Source organism: Aythya marila (assembly GCF_965140915.1).
Source record: "Aythya marila genome assembly, chromosome: 8".
Classification (NCBI taxonomy): Eukaryota; Metazoa; Chordata; class Aves; order Anseriformes; family Anatidae; genus Aythya; species Aythya marila.
In genome coordinates this window covers 9,668,696-9,685,603 of record NC_139049.1, presented here as the reverse complement: position 1 = coordinate 9,685,603, position 16,908 = coordinate 9,668,696, and the positions used below count along the sequence as shown (strand labels likewise).

Genomic DNA, 16,908 nt, shown 5'->3' with positions numbered 1-16,908 from the left:
CTGGGTGTTAGGACAGCATTTTGCCAGGTGTTAGCTATGACTTTTATCCTGTTGTTTTGACACAACATGAGATTGTTCCTGCCCTTTTGCTGTGGGCAAATAGCACGTTTTCAGATAGAGAAGATCAGTGCAAATTCCAGTCTTTCCTCTAGTACTGTGCTCTTGTACTGGTGCTACCTTTTTGTGCGGTGCTTTCTCAGGTAGCAAAGTGGGTTTGGCTGGCTTATTGCACACTCCCCTCGACTGTATCCCCCCAGTTCACTTTCTTAAATTCTATAATTGCATGGTGGATGCTTCACATGTAAAACAAAAAAAAAAAAAAAAAACAAACAAAACACCATGGGAGACCTTACCCATGTAACATCAGTCTTAGATTAATGTGTGCAATTTGCAGGGCTGGGAAAACAAACCTAATGTGTACCTTTGAATCTCTAGCCCATGGAATATTTGCCATGTACTGGTAAAATTCACAGTGATTCTTCCTTTTTATTTTTTCTTTTTTTCTTTTTTCTATGGGACTCTGTTTTCCCTTGCCACCTCTTCGTGAGGATGAGCAGAGCTTAGAACTGATGCCGGCTTTGTCCTAATTTCTGTTGCATGCTGTTGACACGTACAAATGTAGGGAAGGAGAAAATGAGGTGAACGTGAAATGAGATGTACTTAAACAGGGTGCCTGCTATTTACACGGAAATAAAGGGAAAGGGAAAATGAGCCAGAAACCCGAGATGTGAAAAATGGTGCATGCTGTGTTTCTGTTCAGAAACACTTCTCTTTCCTGGTGATGTTGTTACTGTGGATGGAGATCTTGATAGGTTTGTTATTCCATGTCCTAACAGAGCTCTCTTCTTGCCTCATATCCTGTGCTACATACTTGGTCTCTAATTTGTCACTCAGTAGCTATATCTAAGTACTTACCTGTGCAGAAAAGTTTAATTACTTACACCGTGTAGTTAAAATTGTGGCTGTTTTCTTCCTCCCCCCGGCAGGACATTCTCATTCTGGTGTGACTTTTTGCTTTAATTGTATGTGCTTCCCCAGGTGATGGAAGCCAAGCAGCTCTTTTAGCCTTTTTCTCATCTACTGGAGCAAAAGCAACAAATTAATGTATTACCACCTGCAGCTAGTTGCTGCTGCTGCCAGATCTGCTTCCCGTCGCCCAATAACCAGCAGAAGGACAGATGGCAATTTATGCTTAAGTGGGGGCAGGCAACAGGTTGGTCAGCAGTGCATCCCTGCGACAAGGGAAGACAACCACATCCCCGTCTTTATTAGCAAGAGAGCAGGGAGCAGGCAGAGGGCAGGGATTTCCACCTCTGCTCATTGCTTGCACAACCACTTCTGGAGTGCTGTGCCCAGTGTGGGTGCTCCCAGTGCTGCTTCTGCTCCAGCAGAGGATAAGGAGATGGTTTGGGGCTTGATTCCTCTTTGGGATGCTGTGTTGGTGGAGCTGCAACACTCAGAAGTTAGGCTTTAGCCTGTACAGATAACTCACTGGCATCTAATTAGTGCCATTTTGATGAACAGGAAGGTGCAGTTGCACGTCCTAAACCAGCTGGTATTACCAAAAATTACCTTCTGGCCCTCCTGAGCCCTGCTTGTACGAGATGAGCCATGTTTGCTTCAACTGCAAGGAGTGTATATTGGGGGAGCTGCTGTTGTATGGGAGAGTTGTTACAGTACAGAAGAAGGAGGCAACATTTAAAGTTGGGTTTTAAAACTGGTGGTTCATTTATTGCTTGTTCATCCAATTTTAAAATCTATATATAGCTAGTAAGAACAAACTTGCAATGTAAAAGCTTGCTACTATGTATGCAATGCTAAAAATAAAAGTTAATAATACTCTTTTATTTTTTTTCTTTTGTTTTATTTTTAGGATTTCTTCTTCTATTCACTAGTATACGATCCTCAACAAAAGACCCTACTCGCTGATAAAGGAGAAATTCGAGTCGGAAACAGATACCAGGCAGATATAACAGACTTATTAAAAGAGGGTAATTTCCATCACTTATTTAAATTCTCCAAAGGCCTCGTTGACTGCGGCCACTTCTACATGTATGTACGTGGCCCCTATGGGAGATGGAGGCTTCTACCTCCAGGTCATGCGTACCCCGATGGCCTGGCTTAGTAGTGACTGAAGCTGCTGCCCACTGAATGCAGTTAATTATGTCTCAAACCAGTCTTTAAGTGGGCATTTGTCCAAATCATAAAAGTTGTTGAAACAAATTGAATTAATTGGCTCTCTCAGAGCTTGCACTCGTGTTATTAAGAGACTTCAGAATTTCCATGGGAAGCGCATGTTTCCAGCACATCTGTAAAGCCTTTGTGTTTTTAATCAAGCCTCACTTCCTTGCGTGAGCCCCTCCCAAATTATTGCCAATTAAATGCTGTCTCCCCTCATCAATTTGCCCATTATTGCCGGGTGCCTTTTCCTCAGAGCCCCCTCCCCATCCAGCGGTGTTGGCTGCCAGCCTCAATTTCTCACCTGCAGAGCAGGCAGGAGGAGGAATTTGGCTCTGCCACAGTGTGCAACCTCAGGCAGCCCTGCAGAAGGAGCACGAGGACCCCAGCCTAGGAAGAGGGGCCAGCAGAAGTGACTGTTAGTGGTTACAGCATGATGGTAGCTTCAGGCTGATCCTCGCACTGCCTTCCAGGTCCAGAAGTGGGTGGAAAAACGTTTCTGCAGAGACAGGTCCTCCTGGGAGAGCAGGTGTTGGAAGAGGCTTTGCCAAAGCGTGCAGGCAGAGATAGAAAAGCACCGAGGCCCTTCAGTCTCTGCTTTGGAGTTCTGCTGATAGTGTTAGGCTAATGTTAGAACAGGCAAACCAATTGGTCAGGACTCTTGTTTAATTTGTCTGTGGTATTTATTCAGCAGCTGGGGTAGCCTCCTAAGTGAGGATGAACTAATTTGAAAGGCATTTTCTTCCCTCAGCAGGCCAACACAGGGATTCAGAGAAGGATAATCTCCAGATGTTTGAAAAGGAGCGCAAAAAAAAAAAAAAAGCTCAATCACTCCTGTATTTTTCCATGGTATTTGGGTTTGTGTAGGGTCAGAATAAAAAGAAGCAGGAGGATCTGATGCCACGATTTACCCTTTAGAAAGCAGCTGATGCAGCTTGAACCAGCTACTCATTGCCTGCTCAGAGCAGCCAGGAGCGTGTTTGTTTTTCTGGAACTGCTGCAAGGTAGAGGAGAAAGAAGAGAGAAGCTGGGAAGGAGGCTGAAGAGAGGCTGGCTAGTTTGAAGAAGACTCTACTTGGTTTCCCACTATTTGTGGCCTTTGAAACCAGTTCTGCACCTGATTGCCTCCTTCAGATGAGCAGGGTAGCTGTGTCTGTCAGGCTGGAATTGTCACAGCCAAATGGGTGAACGACATTGTCACTGAGAAGTGTTAGGCAGAATATGTGAGATGGACTGTCAGTTAAATTAATAAATTACTATTAAATTTATATACAAGATCAGGAAAGTATTTTTATTCCAAAACAGCCATACTGAGTGTTTCTAACTTGTTTTTCAAACAGGTGAGGACGATGGAAGAGATCAGTCAAAACTTGAAACAAAAGTTTGGGAAGCCTTTAACCCGCTAGTAGACAAGCAGATAGACCAGTTCTTGGTGGTAGCACGGTAAGAGCAATTTACCTCTTCTTTGAATAAGTAAATGTTAATAACACTTATATTCCAAGCACTTTTTTTGTTCTTTTTGCTTTACTAAGATGAATACTGGTTTGGTTGCATGATTCATGGGTTTCATTTTGAAGCGATGGACATGTTACATATGTTCCTTGCTGGGAACTGCATGACTTCAGGAACTCAGATTTACAGTTTTTACTTTCTCAAAGTTAAACACACAAAATCAAAAGTATTTTATGTAAAAACTGTCTTGTAATTGGTGAGGGTTTTCAAATGGGGCAAGTGTGCAGAAGGTGTAGTCAACTGGATTCTTGACAGATCATTACTGTGTCTGTTTTCTCCTTTTCAAACCCAGTTACATTTCAACATGCAATGATAGCAAAGATGTTTGGTAAAGTGTTTTTGATGGTGTAGATGTTTTCTAATGCCTAGATTCCAGTAGGTAGGCAGAATGAAGTAAAACCCTGCAAATCTGTACAGATGGTGAAATTTATGCTTCTGTTTAAGCCCAAGGCAATCCTCGTCCATTAATGTTTTTTTGAAGTGCTCATGAAATTTTTCAGTACTGTGCAGTGGTATAAACAGAAGCCTGTACCAAAACCTAGGTTCTTGTAGCAACTGGTGACTGAGTAATTCTAAAAAAATAAAGAAAAAGGGTAAAGCTCTCCAACCTCTGTCTTTTAGGTAAGTTTGTAAGATTGTATTGGCATGGGAGTAAAGTGGTGTGAGTAGACAGGCAGTTGGACTTCCTTGTGTTTGTAGTATCAAATAGTTTGCTATTAGATACAGGTAGGAAAGGGGTATGTAAGGTTACAATCTGTTAGTATTTGGCTTGCTGCTCTTGACAGCATGCTGATGGAGCATGGTGTGTGACAGAGCCTGACTTGCAGGGCAGCCTGCCACAGCCAAGGGCTTTAGCCCTAGAAAATGGAGTTAAGCCTACATTTCAGGTACTCCCTTGGATTTGACTCTGGTGCTGTCAGACATCTACTTCTTGGTTTTTACCCTCTTGAATTATCTTGCTCATGAATTTTCTGAAATTCCCCGAGCGTGGCATTGGTGTGTACGTGGTGGGTAAGGTAATGGGATGTCTCCTGAGGAGGTAACTTGAGAGCTTGTGCATGAGAATTTGTCTGGACGGGGCCCTCTAGTTCTGACGGGAGCTGTTGAATGATGCAACAAGGGTGTGTTTATGAAATGGCAGTAAATGTTTTCAACATGTTGAATGATACAAGCTCAGGGAAATACTGAAAAAAAAAAAAAAAAGGATTGAGGAAAATCAAGGAGCTGGTGAAATGTGTTTTAAGAAATCAAGAAATGTGTATACTCAGAAATATGCAACGGTATTGATTTTTCTGTGTACTTTGGAGATGAAGCTTGCTATTATTATGAACTTCAGCCAAAAGTTTTAAAAACAGCTACTCTGAATTGCAGCACTTCAAAACCTTTGTGTGGGTGTTTGGGCCTTGCCTGAAGGTCCAGTAACGGGGAGCTGAGAATGAAAGTAGGTAGGTTAAGATGGAAAAATGTTAATTGCTGTCCAGATTGAAGAAAATCTGACAGTTCAGAATCTATCAGTACATTTTTGTCTTTAGTTAAGCACGTACTTTTTGTTGTCTAGACTTTTTTTAAGATTCATAAAATCTTTAGTGTTATGCCTACACTAAGGAATCGCCATAAAATTGAAGCTCTTGAAGTTTCACTGTTCTGCTTACACAATACGTTGCTGTTTCCCTTGACCTGTGCCAACAGTAAATTCAAACTTGCTGAACTAAGTGATTTATGGGCAACAGATTAATTCTACTTAATCAGATGGACATAGGGAAATGGATGAAAGTGGGGAGAGGATAATCTCCACCAGCAGTGCGGAACAAGCGGATGAAGGAGCAATGGGGAGAGCTGGAATGTTTCCAGCAAAGGGTATTCCAGCTCCTTGACAAGCCTGCAGTTTCACAGTTGCTTCTAATCAAGAGAAGTACAAGATACCAACAACATCAACAACAGCAAGCTCATTTGCTGGGCTGTTTTTCAGCAGTGTTAATTTAAATTTGCCACTCGGCCACGCAGTTCTGGTGTTAGGAGGTCCCAGAAGGAAGGCAGAGGGTAGAATTGCCCCCGTGGATGGGGCTTTGGACTTGGCTTGGTTTAGAGTGGCTGCAGAGCTGCTTTGTGGTGGTGGTTTCCACCTCCTGCAGGCTTTTGGTGGTGCTGCTGTTTTTAGTAGTTCTGGCCGTTCGCTGCTGCCTGCTCGGTTTGCTGAGAGCTGCTGGAGGCTGCCTGCTGCATTTACTGAACAGATCAGCACAAAGATTGCTTCTGCCCAGAATCAGCAAAGTGATCCAGCAGATAATTAGGTGCTCACACGTTCTGGAGATGGGGAATCCATGAAGCAGGGACGGGGATGAGTGAGTAGGAGGCTGGGGAGGAGGTGAGCTGTGAGTGTGCACCAAAACCTGGGCGAGGGAGGCAGCTTTGGCTTTGGGCCAAACTCCATTATTTGACGGACTCCTGCCTAAGTATTTACCTTTCCTCCTCTAATGCACTGCTTGGCACTAGAGTTTTTCCCCCTGTGCACTCAAACTAGTCTGGGGAAGCAATCCGAGTCAGGGGAAAAATGGATTTTTTTTGTTGTTGTTGTAGCTGCTCAGAGGAGTTCAGCTCTAGTTCACTGTGCAAAAGCCTTCCCAACTGTGTGCCACGGTAAGCATCGAGGGCAGAGGGAATTACTGGAACCAATGTTCCTGTTAAAGATTTCTCCAGCTCATTTCTTTAGGGATAAAATGAGGAGCGTGGGAATTGTGGCCTAACGAGCAAGAGCGGCTGGCATTGGGAAGTATTTGAGAATTGCTGTATTCCTACACAGTCTACATAATGTATGTACTTACAGCATTACACTATGTTGTAAAATGAAGACTTTTAATTTTTTGAGACTTAGAAAAGTGATTGTTACTGTGTTTTTTTTTCTCTCTGTTTTGTCTTGGCATCCCTCTCCATACTTTAAGACAACGTAACACTGCTCATGCCATTGTGGAAAAGATTTTGTGCCATTCATAAAGCTCACTTGTGTTCAGTTTCTGTTAAACCTTAATTCAGAGGTCTGCGCTGAGAGATAGGGGATAAGATGGTTCAAAACCCTCCATTTGTGATCTTCAAGTCTCGTTGTTTTCTTTCCTAAGCACCCGTGGTCACATGAAGCAAGTACAGTAAAGCGTCTCTAATAACAAACCACATTTGAAGAGGGCTGGTCTCTGGCTCGGAACTAGCGCCAAACCACGTAATCTTTTTACTGAGAAAAACGGAGTCTGCTGATCTCAAAAAGCGTTGGTTGGGTGTTGATATTTATGCTTGCTTTGCCTGCAAAGTTAATGCTCCATTTTAATTTCTTTCAGGTCTGTTGGTACATTTGCCCGAGCCCTGGATTGCAGTAGTTCTGTCAGACAGCCAAGTTTACACATGAGTGCTGCAGCAGCCTCTAGGGATATCACATTGGTAAGATTTTTAAGAGGACCTTCGGTTATTGAGAGATGTAAAATAATTCACCTCAGCAATAACAGTTGGCAAAAGGAGAGGGACAGATGGACTGTAATTGTGGCCTGCTGTGAACCAGATCTTGTCTTTGTAAAGGAATTCTTTATTTACATATGAAGTAACTTTTTTTTTTCTGGCTTTGTGCCTTTTATGATCCATCATGGTTAACTCTTGATTTTTTTTTTTTTTTTAATTAAAATTTTTTGACCATGCTTCATAGCACATCTCTTGCTTGGACTTAGTAGCAGTCTTGAAAGAATGCACGTGATTATCTGCCTGCCTGCAGTGCTGTAGTGCCAGAATGCCACCCCTTATCGCTTCCCCAACTGCCACTGGCATCCTTGGGCAAATTTGTCCTGGGGGGAAAAGTTTGTGGTCAGATAAGAAATTTCAGTTGATCAAGTTCTTTCCTTTGAGCTTCGTTTTCGTCTACCTCAGGAGTGGTGATGTTGTTGTTAATATTTTAAAATTACAAAGGATTCTGAATAGATAAGAGGAAAGGGAAAAGTTAAATTTCTATGCTAGAGAGAGTTCAATAGAAATGTGAATAAAATTTATGAAGTCTCCAGAGTACTGTTATCAAAGCCTCACCTCATAACTGAGTAATGTGAAATCGTATGTAGGACAAATTCTAGGATAAAACATTGGAGATTGATTATGCTTGTGCACAAAACTGTGGTATGATGAGAGGCAAGTGGCATCCTGATTTGAAACTACAGAAATCAAGAAATAAAGCCAAGCTTTCATTTACTAATGCCAATTCCTCACTCTCAACGTGTTCTTATCCCTTGTAAATCACAAGTCTCAGACAGTCGTAGCTCAGCTTTCTGAGGGATAATTGCTCATGGGGGAAACTCTTCCTACTCAGCTCTGATACGTGACCTAAATCCTTTTTGGGATTTGTGACCTTTGGGACAAGTGTGTGTTTAAATATTCGTTTTTATATATAATTCTTGTGGATTATTTTCTTTGTGGACAAAGAAAGTGCATGGATAACTTGGTTAAAAAACACACCCTCAGACCTCTGTCGTTGTGCTCCATCTGTTGATGATGCCTAACAGGGCTGCTTAGTCCTGGTGAGTGGGGCTTTCTCCCCTACATTTTCTTTACAGCGTTGGTGCTGGGTAGTAGATAAGGTAGCAGTTATTCAGGTGCAGATGCTCACATTCCCAAAATCCCTCTGTTGTTAGTGAATATTGGACCTGTACAATGACAATTATCACGAGTCTCAGATTGAAACAAGTTTTTACTGCATGTAGAATACAGCACCCTCAAATCTCACTGCGTGGTTTGTGTTACTGCTGGTTCATTGCTAAGCATTTTTCGCCCTGGATTCTTGCCCTAATGTTTGTTTTTCTCTTTTATGACCACGTAGTTCCATGCGATGGACACTTTGCACAAAAATGTCTATGACATTTCCAAGGCGATCTCTGCGCTTGTGCCACAAGGTGGGCCAGTCCTGTGCAGAGATGAAATGGAGGAGTGGTCTGCTTCGGAGGCAAACCTCTTTGAGGAAGCACTAGAAAAATACGGAAAAGATTTCACTGACATTCAGCAAGATTTTGTAAGTAGAACGGGGGCCCACATGGTGCGACTGGGTCTGATCAGTGGCAGAGCTGGGTTACAGCTTGTCTAAACAGAGTTGGTTTCCTTCGTATTGAGGAGGGCTTTGAACTGGAGCATGTGCCTTGCAGTGAATTGGGGAAAGGCAGACCTTGTACTGAAGACAGCCTGGTGTACGATCAGAATTTCAAATCACCGATGATAGATTTTCCTTCAGAGATGTTAATTTAAAATAGCCTGCTCCACTACCACTGGGAGAGGATTTAGGAAAGTGTTGTGACAGCCTGGCTACTGTAGATTAATTTGTGTTTGAAGGAGTACTGAGCCTTCCAAAAAATGAAAATTTAGTCGCTTTTACATTATTTCAAAAAAGGCCCTGTGAAAGTTTTTAAACAAGGAATTCTGGGCATTCAGGGGAAGTATCCTGTAGTTCGGCCGAGTCTCCACCCTAGGTGTTCAGCCTGCAGTTTGAATGGAGCACTGTAAAGAGAGCCAAGTTTCACTGTATCACGCCTCGAGTCCTCAGAACAAAGCGAGTAGTGTCAGCGTTGCCTGTCCCGTGCTCTAATCTTTTAGATGGAGGGACTTGGAAGCAGCACAACGCTCTGTGGTCCTGCTGAAAGCCTTGTGCATTTCATGCAGAGAACAGCTGGCACGGCACATTTCTGTTAGTAGTTATTAATTTATTATTTTTATGGGCCGGCTACATAGAAGAGGAGAAAATTGGAGCAGTGATAACTGGTTCTTGCTTGAGCCTTTGCTCAAGCAGCAGGACTGTCTCAGCCAGTGGGCTCCCTTCCACATTGTGCCTCTTGAATGGTTTACTGTGGAGCCAATGCAGCATGAAGGTTTACCTGTAACCTGCTCTGTTTCTACAGTGAAAGCACTGGTTTTTTTTGAAAGGCCATGCAATTTATCATGGGGCCCATGTGCATCTAACGTCCTGAGGAGATAACAGGCACTGTCTGTTTTTTTGCTAGCAGGGTTAGTAGTTGCAAACTCTGCTTTAAGCTGTCTGTCACAGGAATCCTGTGAATTTCAGTGAGGCTGTGCGCCAGCTCCCTGCAATGACTGTTGCTTTTCCTTTATGTCCTTAGCTCCCATGGAAGTCCTTAACAAGCATAATAGAATATTACTATATGTGGAAAACGACAGACAGATACGTTCAGCAGGTAAGAGTCAGAATCACATCTCTCATTCCAAGAGAAGCTGTTTTACTTGCCACTGAAACCAAGCTTTGTTCTTCTTTGTGGGGTTCAGCCTTTCCTATAGGTGGATTCTGTAATCATCTGAAGCACCAAATAATCTCTTGTCGCTAAATTCATCAGCCATTCTGTAGATAAATACTTGTGGCGTTGGCATTTGTGTTTTTTTTTTTTCATGTTTGCTGCTACTTGGAACTTTCAAATGTCTGTTTTGGAATTCAGTAGCTTGAGGAAGAGTTAATCTCTGCCAGTAACTCGGTTCAAGGTCAGCAGTAATTTCAGTTTTAGCTTTTTATGGGGGAGTGGGCAGTTGCTGTACATCAGGCAATCATCAGTATCCCCACCTCTGCTTGTCCATGACTTTGAATGCAGATGCATGGAATCTCCCCCGTGGAAGCGCTGTAAGTAGAGTGTTTGGGAAGCATTGATGGCTCAGATTCCCAGACTCATTATACTTGAGAATCAACTTTGGACTAGTGTTTACAGTCATTTTTATCTCCTACTTGTTTAAATACAAAGGCTGCTTGGTACCTTAAATAATGAAAGCACAATGCAAGCAGCATGCAAAATGTTTTTAGAATATCGGTTACTGAAAAATACTTACAATATTTAACAGGAAAATTAATTAAAAGGGAGAAATACATAATGTATTTTTTATGGTAATTATCAGTATAATGTTTAGGCATCTATTTAAAGTATTACAAAAAGTGTAGGCTCAGAAATGTCCTGCCTTGACTTGCTTCATTAGATACTCAGGCTATGATAAAGATTTAGTGCCCGGGGCATTGACCAGTATTTGGCATGTACTTGGCCACCAAGGTCTGCGGTGTGATCTTTTGATTGCAATACTGCTTAAATTACAGAGGGCGACTCAGGACAAATCAGAATACTTTTTGAATTAATTCTGTATTACCCGTTTTTTTTTTTTTTAATAATACTAAGCAGCATTAATAGTTGTATCCTCATTCCTTCCTATATTTTCCAAGTTCATTACTGGATGGAAATTTTTCCTTCTGATAAGGAAATGCTTAGTAGGAAAGTGGGACAGTGATGGAAGCTGTTGTGGTGGAGACAAAATGTACAGTGAGTGCTGCTGTACGGTCTGACTATAGCTATTTAGGAGACAAGAGCTGAGTGTACTCAACCTGTCCCGTACTCAGTATTTGCACTGAAATGAATCAATTAGTCTTCTCCTTCTGTGCATCTTTTATCTCACCTCTCTTCTTGTAAAGATAAAAATCCATCTAGCAATGTGCTAGGTATTGGAAAAGGTAAGGAAAGTTATTTTGTCTGGTAGGGAAAACTAGAATCTTAAATAGACTGTTGCATGAAATATCACCCCTGTGCAGTCAAACCAGCAAGCAGTAGTAGGATTTAGGAACGGTTAGAGGCAAAAGATGATACACTTGCATCTTTGAAGTTTCTGTTTCGGCACATCTCAAGGTATGTAACTGTGTGGGGGCTGAGAAACAAGAGGTTGAGAGCAGGTTTTGTGGTGCCCACTCTTGGATACCGTGGGAGACAGGTTAGTATTGTGGTCCGGGTGTTTGCTTTCAGCCCTGAGGGCTCTGGAGGGTTAGGGGCATGGTGGGTGGTAGTATGCAGCAGTAAGATCAAGGTCTTGAGACGCTGCTTCCAGTCGTAGACAACAGAGAAAAAGTAAATGTTTTGTGGAAAGCGAGACCGATACAGAAATGGTGCTTTCCCTAGGAAGTAGTTAAGTTCTTTTGCTCTTTCCACTTTTATGAACTTTCTTATTATAAAGGCAAAATTGCAGAGGGGATAGTTGCATAAAAAGCTTTATTTGTTCTTGCAGCAATAACGTAACGCCCCCACGCACAGTTTGTTATATTGTTTTGCTGTATTCTTATGCAGTGAGTTTTCTGTAATGGTGATAATGTTGTACCTCACGTGTGCTGCCCAGCAGTGTACCACGGAGTGGGACTTGGGGAAAACTTCCAATTAGAGGCTGTGCACTTAGGAGAGAGCATGAGCATAAGCTGAACAGGTAGAAATTGCAGAACAGAGATATCACATCAATTAAGTTTGAACTGAGCTGAAGACCTCATCTCAAATTCCCAGATTGTACAAGCAAATAATACTATTAAACATTTATAAAATGCCTGGGAGAGCTATCTATATATAACCACCAAGAAAGCATAGGGAGTTGTATTTGAAATAATGGTGCATTGCATTTATTTTTTACTTGGTGTGCCCTAAGTCTTAGACAAAGCACATCCCTCACCATTTTTTCCGTCTGTTTCTTCGGTGTTTTGTCTGTGTGAATTCTCTCCTTAGCCTAATACCACAAAATGGTTCTGGGCCTAACAGCATTTTCATACTTCAGATATTGAAAACATGCAAAGTAAGGCTATGACAAGTGTGTATCCTGAGTTGTTTCACTTTCACTTGTCCTCCTTTTAAGGGGATGATTAAAGTACCTTTTAAGTCCATATGTTACTGTCTTAAAACCACAACAAACCAGAAAACTTAACTTGCTCGTTCTTGTAGACTCTTTGGCTGAATGCACTTAAAAACATCTATTTAGACCGTCTATTTTTGTGAATTATACCAGTTCATAATGAAGGTTTTGTCACAAGCAAACTGCTTGTTTTGAAAACCAGTTAGTGGGAACTGTTTACTTCCCTCTGTATTTCCTTTGAGATTTTGTTGGAGCAAGAAAGCACTCTGTCATAATCCTGAAGAAGAATCTATCTGTTTCTGGACTTCGAGGAAGCTAAATTTTGAGCTGACTTTCCCAAAAGACCTCTTCTCAGAACTGAACAGTAAGGGTAGTGCAGAGTCCTGTGCAAGCCTAAACCAAGAATTCCAGTAATCAGAACAATCTGGACATAAATAGCAGAAGGTGTGCCAGCATACACAAGTGTTTGTGCTTGTATGGAGGGGAAAGAGAAGGCCTGATGCTTGGTATTCCTACTTAATATAGCACTTCCTTGTCTTGTGGGTAGGATAATGTGAGATGGATGCAAAATGACCTCTTTTGGAGCATGTTCTTGGATCTCTTACACAGTGATTTCTATTTGGCTTGAACTCCACCTTACTTCCGACACTTATCAGCGTTAACTAGAAGTTCAGTCACTTCAAGAGGAGGTCAAACCCTCCAAGCAGAGACTTGCTAGAAGGAATAATTCTCCTGCAGTGTCAGCACAGAAATCATGGTCCGATGCATGGTCCTGAACTTATGTCCAAAGTGATCCCCAAAGCTGTCCTTTCAGAGTTGTCCTGAAGAAGATGAGGGAAAGGCCAAATTCCAAATTCAGTGTCCCATATCTTGTTTGAATTAATCTTTTTTTTTTTTTTTTTGAGACAGATTTCATGTGTCAATTCACAAGAGCATGTATTTCTGATTTGGACAGGCTAGAAATTGCATCCATTGGTTAACTGCTGGTGTTGGCTTTCCCCAGCAATTCCAAAGCTCTTTAGAAGTTCTTTGATGTTTGGGCATGCCTGTGTTTTCATTCAAAATAAAATCTGTGTTTTTATGCAGTTGTGTGTTCCAGGATGATTTTTGGTTTTTAAAATTTAAGTGCTGCTGCTGTTTTGTGTATCAGGAGGGGAAGTCTTGAAACCTTTAAAGCATACCACTCTCCAGCTGTTGATGCGCTTCAGAATTGCTCAGGGCATGGCAGTGGCAAATTTGAATTAGTTGTATGTGTTTTTTAGAGTTAGACTTCACTTTTACTTTTTCATTTGTGCTTGAGGAGCATGAAACTTCGAAGAGAAAAATCAAGCATTACAAATTTCTACTCTGTCTTTTTGTTACATGGAAGTCCCATTTTAAAATTGCAGCATGTCAAAGATGAATTAGGAGGAAGAGACAGAATCAGTTTTAAGGTATGCACGGTGTTGGAAAAACAAGGTAAAGGAGAAAGTAATGGAGAAAGTGCAAGTGCCATTAAATATGACTGCATGAGGTAGGGAGCGCAAAGGGTGCAGTTCTGGGTAAGTCTTGATGCAGTTAGATAACATCTTTATGAAGGAAAGCTAACCTTTGTACCTAGCCAAGAGCCGTGTGTGACATCTTAATGTACCAGCCTTCATAAAGTACCATGTGCTAGGAAAATAGAAATAACATCAAAGAAATGCTTTTCCACAGACGTAGGACGTGTTATCCCAAAACACCTCCTAGTAAGCCTACAGTAACATGGAGCTATGGCAGTTCTGGCAAGCAAGTGACAGAGGCTGTAGGTACTGCATGCCAGTGCTGAGATGTGTTGCAGGAGCTCAGGCAGCTGGAAGCACTTCTGCCAACTGCATCGTGGACTAATTGCCTCCCCCCTGCCTCCCGGCAGCACTCGTGTGTGTGCTCAGAGGTGTTTTTGGGGGCAGGAAAGCAGTGTGAAAGTTTTCCCCTAAATCCAGAAAGCGTAAGTTTGAGGCTATTCTTCTTTCCCTGCATGAACCAAAAAAGCTAAGTATTAGAGGGTATCTGAGCTGCCCCTGCACCATCTACCAACCCAACTCTTGCATTGTGGACCTTGAAATATCTCTTGCATTCCTAGGTTTCTTCTATTATTTTCACTTTATAAGCCATTCACTTTTTAGAAAGTTCCCACAAACGTTTCTTTGCTGTGATACGCCACGTTTTAAGACTCTTTCAAACTCTAGAATGAAAGATGTTAAATCCGGGGAGAGGCTACGTGATGGACAGGTGTTTGCAACAACTTGAATGTACAGGATTTTAAAGTATTTTAATCCCTTGGTCTCTGTGGGATTAAAAAAAAAAAGGTTGGTAACATCTCCCTGTTATAGATAGGGAAAATATGAGGTAAGTATGAGGATATACTTAAGATATGCATTTATAAATAACTCACAGAGACAAAAGATTTCATTTAGGCCAAGCTTCTAGAAGAAGATACAAATGCTCGGGGTGTTTTTTTTTTGTGGATGAGAACATTCATAACTACATCCAGCAGCATTAAGAATTTATAGCATAAATATGCTTCAGGCACAGATCAATTGGTAACTGGCAAAGGACCTGGCAAAGCACTTCTCTGTGAAGGGGCTGTGCTGAAGTTGTGTGGGACTACGTGTCGGGCACCTTTCCTTGTACCTTCTGTTTTCAGTCACTGTCAGAACAGGAAGCTCCTGAGATCTGCTCTATTGATTCTCCACGGCCACAAATGCTTAGTGCAAAACCAACCTCGTCTTAGCCCCAGTACATCGTGGAACCTTCTGGTATCCTGGTATCCTGCTCTGTAATAAAGGCAGAACATCTCGTATGGCTTGTGCCTCGATCTCAAGGCAGCTGTAGGAGATAAAGGGGGCATTGCCAGGCCCAGGTGAGCTGTGGCATTTATTAGCTTAGAGCTTGCACCATATTCATCAGTCATGAGCAAAATCTGGTGTGAGGTTAGCATTCATCACTCTTTACGAAAATGTTGCTTAACAAGCTAAATTAACCATGCCTCCGAGGCAAATGACTTCAGATTGTGGATATCAGAATATTTCAGCTGCTGGAAATGCTTTGTGTTTGCATGGAGCTTTTCTGCTCGTAGATTTCCAAGACTGTCACAACATAATGTCTCTAGATAGCGCCCTTGGGAGCTTTTGTCAAGAACACTGCAGCTATTTTCCCCCCAACAATTTCTACTAGATATCTAGTGGAAATTTCAAAAACAAAACAAAAGAGTTCTCTAGCAGTGCAAGTTCCCTGAATTTCCTGCTTTGGCCTCAGGGAAATACGATTCTTGTACAAGGTTCATCAAGCAGTATTTGAGATATTTATCAGCACCTGATGGTAGACTTCCTTGTAATTCCTGGGGAGGACAGGAGAAGAAGGTTTGTTTTCCAGTCCAGGCTAAGCGTGGAGCTGCCTTCAGCTCCTGAAGATGACCATGCATCTCGTTGAAGGAGGATTTGGGATATCCGTTGAAGGATACTATTTGGGATAGTATCTCTCTGGAAGTTAAAGAAGGGTTTCTGGTGCTATTGGAGAGCCACTTACTTGCACAGCACTTGTTGATGCCTAGATAAAACAACTTGAGGAAGGCGTTTTGAAAATGCCCAGCTCGGAATTTCTGGACTCTATATGGAGGGAGAACCTCTGTATTGTTGGTTGCTCCAAGGCTGCAGGATTGATAAGTATCATCTCCATGAGGTCTGTTTGGGCTTTCTCAAGGACAGCTTTGGGGTAGCTGCCTGTGCCTGAGACCAGATTTAGCAGAAGCAACCAACCTGGGAAGCAAGAAGTCTGCTTTTGGATGCAGCTTTCTGAAGGCATACTCCCAGGCTCCGAATACCTTCCAATAGCTGTTTGTTTTTCTCAGTCCTTGTTCTCTTGTCTGACACCTTCATTCTTTGATTTCTAAGATGGATTGACTGTTATTTGCTGGAAAAGGTAAGAGGGAATTCTTCAGGAGCCTAGAGAGTTTAGGTGAGAAACTGTCAGGCTGTCAAATGGAGAACTGTTGCTTAAGACTGCCCCTCTGATCAAAGGGAGCTTCGTGCATACTGGAAACTTTTACTTCCTTGTTTTTTATGTGTCCATAGTGTCCCTGTAAAGAGAAAATGTATAGTCCTATTTTTTTTCAGTGAACAGCCTCAAGGCATTTTTTTCCTCAAGGAAAATAACTAAAGCAAAAGTCAGTATCTGCATAGAAATAAAAAGCACAAAAAGTGTCAGAAATTTGAAAAAAGTTAAACTAATCTGTTTGCCTAGGATATGTGTAAAATCCCCAGCAAACACTGCGTTGCTGGTTTGTCTGGAGAACATCATCATTACTGTCTGCAGGCTGCTGGTACTGACATGGATGTTGAAGGGCGTGGACCCTGCTTCAGCAGGAGAGGCATAGAGGCCTCCAGAGGTTTCTTTCATCCTAAATTCATTTAATTTGTGTAATAAAGAAAAAATGTGAACGTTCGAATGTCTCTTTTTTTTTTTTTTTTTTTTTTTAATAAAAAGAGTGAAGGTTTGAGTAATAAAAGGAATTCTTGGCCAGTTAGGAAAGCTCCTGCTAGTTGT

At 41.9% G+C, this 16,908-nt stretch overlaps 1 protein-coding gene across 2 annotated transcripts in view; it reads left to right on the top strand.

Moving 5' to 3' along the window:
* The window catches only part of MTA1 (metastasis associated 1), an 80,905-nt gene that overhangs the window by 31,037 nt on the left and 32,960 nt on the right, over positions 1–16,908 (top strand). For both annotated transcript variants that reach the window (XM_082766061.1, XM_082766062.1), the window contains exons 6-10: positions 1,874–1,991; positions 3,519–3,621; positions 7,017–7,116; positions 8,531–8,719; positions 9,816–9,890. In XM_082766061.1, coding sequence (XP_082622187.1) covers positions 1,874–1,991; positions 3,519–3,621; positions 7,017–7,116; positions 8,531–8,719; positions 9,816–9,890 — 585 coding nt within the window. The remainder of the gene's footprint in view (positions 1–1,873; positions 1,992–3,518; positions 3,622–7,016; positions 7,117–8,530; positions 8,720–9,815; positions 9,891–16,908) is intronic.